This window comes from Myodes glareolus, chromosome 7 (assembly GCF_982192425.1).
Source record: "Myodes glareolus chromosome 7, mMyoGla1.1, whole genome shotgun sequence".
Classification (NCBI taxonomy): Eukaryota; Metazoa; Chordata; class Mammalia; order Rodentia; family Cricetidae; genus Myodes; species Myodes glareolus.
Window position 1 is genome coordinate 85418341 of NC_142032.1, and position 12580 is coordinate 85430920.

The following is a 12580-nucleotide window of genomic DNA, read 5'->3' on the forward strand; positions in this document are numbered from 1 at the left end:
GGGCTAAGCAACAGGGTGCTGTTGGGGAGGGGGAGGGTGCTGTATCCGCTGGCACCCAGGTGAGAAGGAATTCCTTTCTCTGGGCTGGTTTAGTGATCTAAGCTTTTTTCCTGTATTTTTATGGGTAAAGGTACAAACAGTTAATTTTCTGGACTAAGATCTTGTGTCAGTGAACCCGAGGTGAAGGTAAGTACAGAATACTGACAGCTTCTTAGGGTAGAGCAGAGGCCAGTAGGTTACACTCTGCTGAGTTTGGCTACTAGAGAATTCAGGGCCACACAGACCTGTTTATCAGTAAAGGCAGACATGCTGTCTCCTTGTTCAATGCCTGTCTCTTGAGGTTCTTATTATGTTCTATTAGCAAGGCTCCTTTCCTTGTTGGATGTCCTGCCATAAAGAATAATTGTGGGGGGCTAGCTTTATGCAGATTTGACTAGAAGAACAAAGGTTTCTTTGGCTGAGTGAATGCTTTCACACCAGGGCTCCACAGTGTGGGAAGAGGTCATACAATCGCCTGTAAAGAAAGAAGTTATGCCCAATAATTAATATACTATTGGGGTTATTTGGGACGAAACCCACAATGGAAAGGAAGAATGCTATGGTTCCACAAGGTCTTTACAGAAATGGCAATGATGATTCGAAAGCTCTGCAAACCGGGTTCCTCACTACTCCATGAGTTTGTCAATTATCTGTCACTGTCCTTTCACTGTATAATGCTTGGACAACAGCACCTAAGGTAGGGAATTCAGGAAGAAGTATGGCTGTCTGGGACCCAGATACTTCAATGACATCTGACGCATGCGCATTCCTGTGGGAGGGTCCTTGACCTGCAGTGTCCATGCTAACTCTGCATAGCGTCAGAATTAAATCGAGGGACATCCAGTTACCATGTGCAGGGAACTGGAGAATTGTTGGCATGGGAACCGTATATCCTACATCATAAATCCTGTGACTAGAGACACCATTAGATCCTTCGGTGGCTGACTCTGGTCAGACCTGGACTGTTCCCCAGAGCCCTGTATGGGAAGACTTTTGTCCCCAGCATGAGACTGTTGGAGCCTCTAAGAGAGAAGATCTGAGGGAGGGCTTCCAGTCGATGGAGGGAAGGTGTCCTTAAAGGGTAGTCTGAGACTCTGAGCCTCTCTTTTTCTTTTGCTTTCTAGCCATGAGAAGGGTGAGGGGTTTGGTTTGTTTTTTTTTTTTAAGTTAATGTCAAAATAAGTTTCATTATCACATGTTCTTCCACATATTACTATTCGAATTTGCCACTTCCCCGCTCCCTTATCCATCCATCACTGGTCCTCCCTCCTGTATCCATTCTTTCTCCATCACTGGTCCTCCCTCCCGTATCCATCCTTTCTCCATCACTGGTCCTCCCTCCCGTATCCATCCTTTCTCCATCACTGGTCCTCTCTCCCGTATCCATCCTTTCTCCATCACTGGTCCTCTTCCTCCCCGCAGAGTCCCTTCTCTGCTTTTACAGTGCTTTGGCTTCAATGTGAGATGCTTCCTATAGCCTTATATATTTGCACATCTGGTTCCCAGGAGATGACACCATCTGAGATAGTGTCTCCCCGATTTGATAGCCGGGTCCTGCTTTCTGTTCACCTCCCTGCTTCTGGAATGTGGCTGCAGTGTGGCCAGCCAGCTTCCTACTCCTGTGGGCAGTCATGTCTTCCCCATGTTCTGTACAAGTTTCTTATGAGACAAAACTCCTCCATTAAGGAAAGTTCATTAAGACACAGGATATTCTATGGTGTGTGTGTGGGGGGGGGAGATGGAGACAGAGACAGAGCATGTGAGTAATATTTCATCCTACTTGAAAGCTCTTTAAGCTCAGAAAGTAAACATCAATGACTTCAGGAAGTCCTTCAAACTGACCAGATATACTGGGGCTCTCCCTCCCCAAGCCTATCTGAACAGTAAGGACTGCTGAGAGAGACTCTCAGACCGACTGAGGAGCCTGGAAGGGGCTCAGACTCAGCAAGCTCCCTGAAAGAAGACCGTCTAAGCTGCCTGAAGGAGACATCCTCTAATCCACTGAGCTGCCTGAAGGCTGTGCAGCGGGTGCTAGGTTTCCCGTTTTTACAAACTGTCACCCATGTTGTGCTGGCTTTGGTGATGCAGCTGTCTTTGGGTTATTTCTGCACCTGTAAGAAGTCCCTCACCCACACACCTGTAAATAACCCCAATAAACTCATTGGCCACATACTTGGACTTTGATGGTATCTTTACTTTCATTTGTCATCAGTTGTCCATGATGAGTAGGTGTTTGCTCATGTTGCTCCAAAGAACAGTGTGACACACACCCCGTCACGATAGACTGTCCCCTCTGGAATCACATCCACCCCTTTTCCACCCCAAGGAACAATGTCACACAACACCCTGTCATGATAGACTGTCCCCTCTGGAATCATATCCACCCCTTTTCCTGTAAGTTGTCTTGTCAGGATATTTTATCACAGAAACAAGAGTCCCATGTCATGTGTGTATGTGTGAGGGCTATGTATGGCTATGTAAATCTAGATTGTACACATAAGGGAATCTATGTGAATTCTGTCTTTGAGATGAGTGGTTTTGTTCAGCTATACGTTCCTACCACAAGACACTGTTTAACTAGAGGCCCAAAGTCACAGAGCCAAAGAGCCGTGGACTGGAAACTGCACTGGGAACCAAAGGAAAGCCCTTCCCTTTACAAGCAGATTAGCATGCACATTTGTTATAGTCACAGCAAGCTTACCAGCAATGTGCCCCCAAGATCTCTGCATTGAATCCACAGTCCCTGGGATGTATGTTCCCTTTGTGGCACAAGGAACTGCAGAGGAAATTAGCTGAAGCCCTTGGCAGGGGAGGTGATCTTGGACTACCTATAAGGCTCAAAGCTATAACCACTTAGGAGAGGAAGGCAGGAGAGGTACTGGGCTAGAAGTAAGAAGGACGAGATAGCAGCAAAAGATTGGCCTGTAGAAGCCAGGAAATCGAGACAATTCTTCCTTCAGCCCCAGAAGGCACTGGACATCCCAACACTTCAACTTGGCCTAGTAAAACCGATTTTGGACCTGGATCCTCCAAAATCATAAAAGAAGTATGTGTGGTTTTAACCTACTGAGTGTGGTAATGGCGTGGAGCAGCCAGCGGCAGCTGATACATCACTCATAAACAGCAGCAGTAACATGGAGCCCACTGGCTTGTGTGCAGACAAGTTCCCCAGCAACAGGAGGAAGGAAATGGCGCCATGTGCCCTAAAAAGATGGCCACCTGTATGTCAACCCTCTGGTGACAGGGGGTCGCTCTGAGGATTTATCTATTTCAGCATGCCCCAAATCCCTGAAGCAGCTTCATTTTCTGCCTCCCTCTGAAAACAGATGAGACAGCAGGAGAGAAGATGACAGACTGTCCCCCTGAGATTCTGGCCTTGGTGACGACTGAGACAGAAATATACTATTCTGTAAGACAAGATTAATTGAAAGGAATTTTCCCCCCATCGAGAGGGCGCGACAGCACAATTTCTGCCCAACCGCCATGGAGTTCTGAACATTAGAGGCAAACGTGTGCAGTTGCCTGGGCTACCCTGAAAGTTCAGCTGTCCCCAGTCCACTGTTAACTTCACTGCAAAGAGGCAGCCATGCCTCTGGGACTTGTCCTCAGATGCCACGGAGGCAATTCTGTTTTCGCTTCAGGTTGTGGTCATAAGACACCTATCATCATCAAACTACGGTGGGATTTCTTTTTATTTATTTTGTCCAAGGCTAGAATTCGGCTGAAAAAAAAAAAAAAAAACACTTTACCCAAAGCAACCTTTTCTTTTCTAACACAATCGTAGCTTCATTGAAGGCCTCAGTTTCAACAATGTCTTTCATGAGCCTCCTCCCCTGAGACATGAGACCAGAAGGGCAGCGGACCCTTTGTTTCCAGCTCAATTTGCTGTCTCTTTTTTGCTAATGACTCTGATTGAATCTCATGGCAATACTTTTTGGCTGAAATAGTAAAAAAATAAAATAAAATAAAAAATAAAAAAATAAATTGAGATGCTTCCTGTTCTGAAGATGCTAGCAAATACTGCCGTTGCCTCTGCCTGGCTGGTTGATTAGGGCTGTACATGTCAAGAGGATGGTGCAGGGTTCTGAGTCAGGGGAAGGCCAGCAGAAGGTACGGCACAATGCACACCCACTGAAAGGCAGGTAGGGAAGAAACCCCTTCCTCACACCCTAGGGGAGTCCTCGGTTGACTGCAGCACTGATCTCGTCATTGCTCCTTTTCCTGTGGAGGAAAAGGGTGCACCTGCTCTATGCTACACGGCTTCCAGCTCCTCCCTGAGGCAGGTGCACGCCCCCCCAACTTTTTTTGTTTTTTGTTTTTTGTTTTTTTTGATTTTTCAAGATAGGATTTCTCTCTTTAACAGTTCTGGGTGTCGTTGAACTCACTCTGTAGACCAGGCTGGCCTCGAACTCACTGAGATCCTCTTGTCTCTGCCAGCCAAGTACTGGGAATAAAGGGGTGCACCACCACTGTCCAGCAAGGTGCACTCCCTTCTAACACAGATGTCAAACTTGGCCACATAACTTGCATTAGCAAATGGGATGTAAATGACAGTAGTGTTTGCCAATTGCATGGCTTAGCCATTGTTCCTCCTCGATGAGGCCAAGGAAAGGGTCTGCTCCTTCAACCTAAATTCTAGACCAAAATGAGACCTAGAACAGAGCCCAGGATGACAAGCACAGAGCATCAAAAGAGTGAGCAGCCGACCTGTGGTGTAGAGCACTGAGACGTGGGGGCTCTTTGTTACTGCAGCAGAACCTAGAGAAAGCTGTCTACTACAGAGCACTGGACTGGATGTGGCAGCATCACGAAAAAGAGCGTATTATCAGCGTGCTCTCATCTGCAAGTACCAGAAATTAAACTCAAACTGGCTGAAGGAAGAAAAGGTAGGAAGGGAGGCATTTACCTGCTGACTTAACTCCAAATAAGCAGAGTTGGCAATAGGCGTGACCAGATAATAAATAAATAAACAAATAAATAAGAATTCAGACTCCTCAGACTCTCATCATCTCTCAAGCCTGCTTTCTTTTTTCTTCTCCTTTTTTTTTGGTTTTTCGAGACAGGGTTTCTCTGTAGCTTTGGAGCTTGTCCTGCTCTTGTAGAAATCCGCCCGCCTCTGCCTCCTGAGTTCTGGGATTAAAGGCGTGTACCACCACTGCCCACCTCAAGCCTGCTTTTTATCAGGCACAGTTTTGTTGATTGCTTTCACCAACTCCAGAATTGTCACTTAGAGGTTCAAATCTAGGTCAGGTCTGTTGCCTATTGGTAGAGCACTTGTCTAACATACCCAGGGCCCTGGGTTTGATCCCTACAGCCGGAAAAAAAAAAAAAAAAAAAAACAAAGATCTGAGTTTAGTGGAACAGAAATTCCCTCCTGGTGCCTCAGACTGAACAGGCTTAGATGGTGATCATCGAGGATTCCTGCTGTTTGGACAGCCCTGTCCCATCCTCCGCTGAGTGTTCTAGCTCACTCGAGTACCTGAACTGAGGAACACGGGATGTTAAGCACCCAGAAGCAGGAAATTCAACACAGAAAAGTCTTATGTTTTAATATAGCTTAGGAAAAGCCATAAATATCTGCCAGAAGTGGGAAGGTAGAGCAGAAAGAAAGAAATATTCCCTCCCCCCCCCTTTTCTTTTTACAACCTTTTTCAAGACAAGGTTTCAAACTTGCTATGCAGCTATGTAATTAAGGAGTAAGCAAGGACTGAATTTTTGACCCCTCTGCCTCTACCCCTGGAGTGCTGAGATGGCAGGCATGCACCCCCACGCCCGGTTATGAAGTGCTGGTGACTGAACCCAGGGCCTGGGGTGCTAGGCAAGTGTTCTACCTCTCTCCTACCTGAGCCTCAGCCTCAGGCCCTTTCTGCATTCTTAAAGCAATCCCTTGCTAGGAGAAAAATCAAAGTCATCCATATTGGGATGAAGCATCGTTCTAAAAGACTCTTTAGGTCTAGAGTGATTTAATTCCACGACAATCCTTTTGAAGTGTTTTTTTTTCACTGTATAATTTATTTCATAAAAATGCATATTTTGTACATGATGAATTCTAGTTAAAGTTTTATGAGCTGAAGAGTATTTTTAAAGATTGTCAATGTCCTAGGCTATACAAAAACTATTCAAACAAAAATAGGCTTGGGAAGAGTAGCTATAAAAGACTAGACAGAATACAGAGTCTGCTAAGGGCAGGGAGAGAGGGGGATGGATGGACTGCATAGGAAAAGGATCATTTACAGGATAATCACTAGCAGCCCCCTGTGACAAAGGCCTCCAATCCAGCTGTGATCTCACATGACAATGGCACTGTGCTGTAGGGAGCTGGACTTTGACATGAAAATAAGACCCAGTTTCCAACAGAAGCTGACTCTCAGGCTGGTAGACAGGCTTACTAGAGGCAGTTAAGTGGTAGCAGATATATTTAGCATTACATCTCACACAGGGGTTGTTTGCTAAAGACAGGCCAGGAAAGGAAGCTCTCATTAAGTCAAAATGCCCACTTCAGATCCCCTAAATTACCATGTGCATGTATTACATCCTTTATGAGGTCAATTTTCTCCCGGTCTCAGTTCTGATCCTGTTACGTTCTGGTTGACATGGGAGGCAGGGCTGACTGGAGGCAGCTGTGTGGGTTCAAGTCCTGTCTCTACTGCTGACTTACGGCTGGGACAGCGAGCGTTACCCCCAGCACTCATGAGCCCACCTGCATGGTATAGCACCAGTATAGCACCCATGAACCCACTAGTCTTCCTTGGGCTGGACTCTGTAAGGAGGGGGTGGAAAGGATTAAGGTTAAGAACGGGGAGGGGGGAGCATCTCCTTCATTCTTTACTTCCTGTGTATGCTAACCTGGCTATCGTTTATGAGAGTGTGGTCAGCCTGCATCGGGCTACATGAGCGGGGAAGCAGCACAGTGATGACTGTATTTCCCCAAGATTACTTCCTTTATTGTCCACTTCCCACTTTCAGCATCTTTGTCCAAGAGCTGCGGGGAGGTTAAAAGGGATCACAGTCAACAAAACATGTAGCAGAGTGACTGCTCGGTTAGCCCAGTTATTAGCACCCAGATGTAGGGTGACCTCTGATGCAGGCTGACTTCTCCCTGGCAGAGAATTCAAACCTGATTGTACGCTAAGGTTACTCAGGAAGCTAGATTGATACATACCTCTCATTCCAGTATTCAGGAAGCTGAGATAGAAGGATTGAAAGTTTACGGCCAACCTAGGCTACATGGTAAGACTCTGTCTCAAAAAACAGAAATTGTAACAAATAAACTGTACACAGAGGAAACTTTTAGAAACAAAAATGAAATAAAATGATGCTCAAGCCATCCTGGAAGTTTGGATTTGACAGGTCTTGAGGGAAACAAAGCTCTATAGACGATTTAACAATTTTTATTCTTATTGTTAGGTTTAGGGACAAGGTCTCACTATATAGTCCTAGGCTACTTGGAACTCCCTCTGTAGACCAGGCTGGCCACAAACCCACAGAGATCCACCTGCCTCTGCCTCCTGAGTACTGGGATTAAAGGCATCACCGCCACTCCCGACTTGCATTTGATGTTATACTTTGGTTGTGAGCCGAGCCTCTAACTGAGCCATTTCTCTAGCCCTAGCTTACAGATGTTGCTTAAATGCAGCCAGGGTAGAAAAACCACAGGATTAGAGCAGATGTTCACAACTGGGGTAAACTGCCTTACCGCCAGCTTTGAGACATTCATCTGTCCGCAGATATGCTGGAATATTAAAACTGGCATCTAGTAGGGAAAGGGCACCAATGCTGCCAACATCACAATGCACAGCACAGTTCTTCACACAGCCCAAGTTCAAAACGCTGGACTACAGGTTGTTTCCCAGCTCCTGTCCTCGTGTGCCTGAAGGACTCTGGTTCCTGCTTGCTTCGCTGGCTCTTCCAGCTCCAGGGTATCCTGGAAGAACACGTTACCTAAATCCTCAAATTCAAATCTGGACTCAAACCAGTGGGGCTGGCTCCAGGCCTGGAAAGGGTCTCCTGCCTCACCACTTTCCTTACTGTTTTGTTAACACCCGAATCAAAACACCACACAAACTACAGCTGCTTAGTAACATGTCTCTCTCTTCTGGGGCTTCAGCCCTGACTGGTCCATTTCCGGTGTCCTCAGCACCGAACTCTCTGTGTTATGGCAGGGAGGTGTTGTTGCCCAGGTTTTATTACATCCTGTGAATTCGATTTCATTTTTGTCATACTCCTAGGCATCTCCTGGAAAGATAATGGAAGCACAGAACACAAAAGCCAGCAGAAGCCAGAGTACTGTGTCTCCAGCTACAAAGATGGCTGCTACATCTCAGTGTGTTTCTGTGAGCTACGAGGGGACCTCCAGGCCTCTTGAAGAATCCCAGGCAGTAAGAGACTAGGGATCTACAAGATTCTCATGGAGATCTCATGGATAGAAGGTCTTGCATGTTATTTTTTAGGTTCATTGTATATGTGTGGGTGTTTTGGTGCATGTAAGTCTGTATACCACATGGGAGCCTAGTTCCTGTAGAGGTCAGCACTAGATCCCCTGGAACCGGAGTTACGGATGTTTGTGCACTGCCATGTGGGTGCTTAGAATGAAACCTGGGTCCTTTGCCAGAACAGGTGCTCTTATCCACTGAGCTGTCTCTGGGCACTCACCCCCATCTCACTGCATAGCTCTGGATGGCCTTGAACTCACCCTGTAGATTAGGCTGGGCTTGAGTTTGAGACCTGGGGGCAGAAGTGCAGCTCTGCTTGTAAATAGCTGGTCATCTGGCGGGCACAAGGGCCTTGAGCTCAAGCCTCACTAGCAGAGACAGACAGAAATGGAGACAGAGAAAGACACTGGGAAGGAAGATTATCTAGGCTAAGAACTCTTCTGTGTTATTTCTGAAGTGTTTCTGGGAAGAAACCAGTGTGCAGACAGAGCGAGCTGGAGACAAGAGCCCCAAGCGTAACTGACCTAGAGTCCTAGATGCCGTTCACGAGCAAATTCCCTTATACTAAAGAAAGCCATTGCAAGCATATCCTTGAGATGAGGATTGGGTGGGCAAGATGGCTCGGTGGCTAGAGCTACGCAAACACGAGGACCAGAGTTGGGCTCCCCAGAATCCACACAAATGCTGGAGGAGAGTGATGCTTGCCTGCACTTCCAGTCCTCAGAAGGCAAACACAGAGAATCCCAGAGCAAGCAGGCTGCCCAGACCAACTACATCAGCAAGCTTCAATGAACAAGGTGAACGGTGATCAGAGAGTACTTCCAACGGCGGCCTCAGCCTTTACATGTGGGCCCACACACATACAAACCCTCATACACACATCCATGCACACCAAACACACTTACACGTAAGAGGAAAGTTATTGGAAGTCAACTGTTCACACTTACTGGTGCTTGAGCCATTCCTCCACGAAGGGAATGGAGAAGAACTCTGTGAATGGCTCCCCTGCCCTCTTCGGATTCTGACTGGTCACACAGCCATGATTGATTGACAATAAAAAGGACAAAAATTGAGTCAGTTGCTGTTCTTCTATTGAAAATTAACACAATCAAATCCTCAGGGACATTGAATATTAAGGACAGGAACAACTTACTTGTACAGATACTCAGTCAGGAAATCGCAGGCAATGAATTTGGTTCTCTTCCTCTAAAGGGAGAAGATAAAATTAAGGTATATCCTTACTTTACCCACATGTCTGTATAGCACAAAGAGAGCAGTACATTGGTTAGACCCATTCTAATATGCATGAGTCCATTATGAGGTATAAAAGTATGTCAGCAAACAGTGTGTGGACAGCAGAAAGACCTGGGGGTATTTCTCTAGTCAACCTTGAATAAAGCATTTTCTGACTAGTAAAAGGCCGTGAGTGCACCTAGGGGGTGCTTATTACATATATCCTTGTTCTATGCCTCAGGAGGCTGACTTTGAAAAAAGATAGATTTATTTGTTTTATATGTATGAATGTTTTGCCTGCATGTATATATGTACAGCACGTTCCTGGTGTCATTGGAGGTCGGAAGATGTCAGATTCCTGGAACTGGGGTTATGGAATGGTTGTGAGACATGTTGGCCCTGGGCACTGAACCCTGGTTCCTGCAAGAGCACCAAGTGCTCTTACCCTCAGAACCATCTTTCCAGCCCTGAAGAGGCTGATTTTATAGGAGCCGGTGGAAAGGAGTTTCCTATCTAAACCACATGGCTTGCTTTGCCATGTGTGGCATACAGAGAGGACAAGCAGGACACATTTTGAGAGAGGCAACCTTAGTGATTTCTGTCACAGACTAGGACAGTGCCAAGAGCACTAGGTGGTGTGACCTCATCTTGTGTGGTTAGCTTTTGGGCCATCGTCTGAAGCACAGGGCACGTGGCTACTAACTGAAACGCTGGGCACACGGCACATTGCATTTGTTGGGTCCCTCAGAATACTCAAGCCCACAGTTAAACTTCAGATCCGGGTGTTTCTTTCAAAGGTGGAGGGAAAAACATAAACATGAAAAGTTTAAGCACCGAAAGGTAGAAGCCGAGCACGTGGGGCCACAGTTCCTGCTAGCTGAACTCAGCACCCATACTGCACTCGTCTCTTAGCAGAAATCTTGCTGCCTCCGCTCAGCTATCAATTAGGCCCAAGGCAATTTCCTGGGTTTCTGAGGAGAAAGGGACAGCTATGGGTCACGACGGTTCTGCCTTGCGAGACAGAAATGGAAATAGCCAAGAGATGTCTATGAACACTCTCCTTTCCTGGGTTCTCCTGCCTGCTGTCCCTTCTACTTCCAGTCTGAAATACAGCTATGGATGGGCCTGGAAATGAACAGCCCCTGAGACCAAAACCCACATGCTCAGCCTGGCATGGTGACTCAGCCTTAGGAAGTGGGGCAGGAAGATGAGGGGTTGGTCGCCACCCTCAGTTACTTAGCAAGTCTGAGGCTAGCTCAGGCCATAGGTAACCTTGCCTCAAACAAACAAACCAAACCAAACTCCACACACTACAGATGATGGAGCAGGAGTTAGGAGGAGCTGGGCCTTAAGCCCCTGTGCCAGCTTGGGCCTGCACTACCCCCTCCTGACATAGAAGGCAACATAAACATCACTGGGTTTATTGCTACTCTTCTTATCATTACATGCAGCCAAATATAGGTCTACCTAGGAAGTCACAGGGGAAACATTCTAGGCTATTGAGTCAAGCTGTGCTGAGAAGGGTACAGTACCAGCCATCCTGTCTCCTGATTCTCCCTTCTTGTGGCTGAAACAGAATCATCAGTCCCTGTTGGAGAACTGTTAAGAGACCTATGAAATGGAGGGTCCCTTTCTGGTTTGTTCTGCAGCACTTACGTCTGACTTGAGATGCTCCATCCTCTAGACATGATGCTTAGGACTCAGGGGGCAGGGCTAGTGAGATGGTTCAGTGGTGGGGGTGCTTACAGCAAAGTCGAATGATCTAAGTTTGATACCCGGAGCTCACATGGTGGAAGGGGAGTACCGACCCCCACAGTCCATGCGTAGGACTCAGGAACCTCAGGAGCCCATGGGATCACAAGGTCCCTCCCCCAGCAGACAAACAGTAAGGAGTGCTGGGAAGGAGACTCCTGTCACAGAGGTGCCTGCAAGTGGTGCAGGAGGCTCCGGGGACGAGAGGTGTGAGCTGTGACCCCAGCCACGCTGGGCTTTTCAGTGGCACAGCCTTTGAGTCACCCACTGGCCTGTGAGCAGCCTCAGCAAACTCGCTGATTCACCAAGCTAGACCCAGGTGGAATGACTTATGTGGCTGGTCACTGGTGCCTGATCTGGAGTAAATGGTCATCTGCTTATGTTACCCCCAGGAAAGGAGAACCCCTTTGATAAAGACTAAGAACCAAGTCAGTCTAGAGGTGCTGGCGGCCCTGTTGGTAGCCCTCCCAAGAATGCAAAGCATTCTGGAAATTTTCTCTGTCCCTCTAGATCTACCCTACCCTACCCTGCCCTGCCCTGTGATGCAGGGGACTAGCTCATGTTACCCAGCATCCCTTACCAACCATCGGGGCCAGCCAACAGGAGGGATCAGCAGGAGGGAAGGAGAGAAGGGGTTGGACTGCACCTTCACCAAGATTCCTCAGCTAGTATCCTAACCTCAGTAGCTCAGAATATGACCTTATTTGGAAATAGGACTGATGCAGATGGAAAGATGGAATCAGTTAATCCGAAACTGCCCTATCCAGAGAAGACAACCAGGGATCTATTAGCCGGACACTGTCGGGTAGACTGCGGTGGCAAATGCCTGATCACACTGTACAAGACCCTGGACCTGCCAGGTACAGGAGTCAGCGTGCCTTTCTTTCCTCTCTTCTCTCTCTCTCTCTCTCTCTCTCTCTCTCTCTCTCTCTCTCCCTCCCCTCCCCTCCCTGATATTGGTGGTGTGCCCAGAGCTCACAGTCTGACCCTGAGCACACTGAGATACACACCCTGTTGGAAATGTCTTTTTTTTTTTTTGTCTCCAAGCCATCTTTGCTGGGTTGATTATTGTTTACAAAAGAGAAAGTTTCAACTGCTTTAACTACTATTTTCCAGTTCTCCAA

At 47.2% G+C, this 12580-nt stretch overlaps 1 protein-coding gene across 2 annotated transcripts in view; it reads right to left on the reverse strand.

Annotated features, from left to right (window-relative positions):
- The window catches only part of Iqck (IQ motif containing K), a 125699-nt gene that overhangs the window by 64491 nt on the left and 48628 nt on the right, over nt 1-12580 (reverse strand). For both annotated transcript variants that reach the window (XM_085692994.2, XM_048460263.3), the window contains exons 5-6: nt 9625-9677; nt 9419-9496 (exon numbers count right to left, since the gene is read on the reverse strand). In XM_085692994.2, the coding sequence (XP_085549120.1) occupies nt 9419-9496; nt 9625-9677 (131 nt within the window). The remainder of the gene's footprint in view (nt 1-9418; nt 9497-9624; nt 9678-12580) is intronic.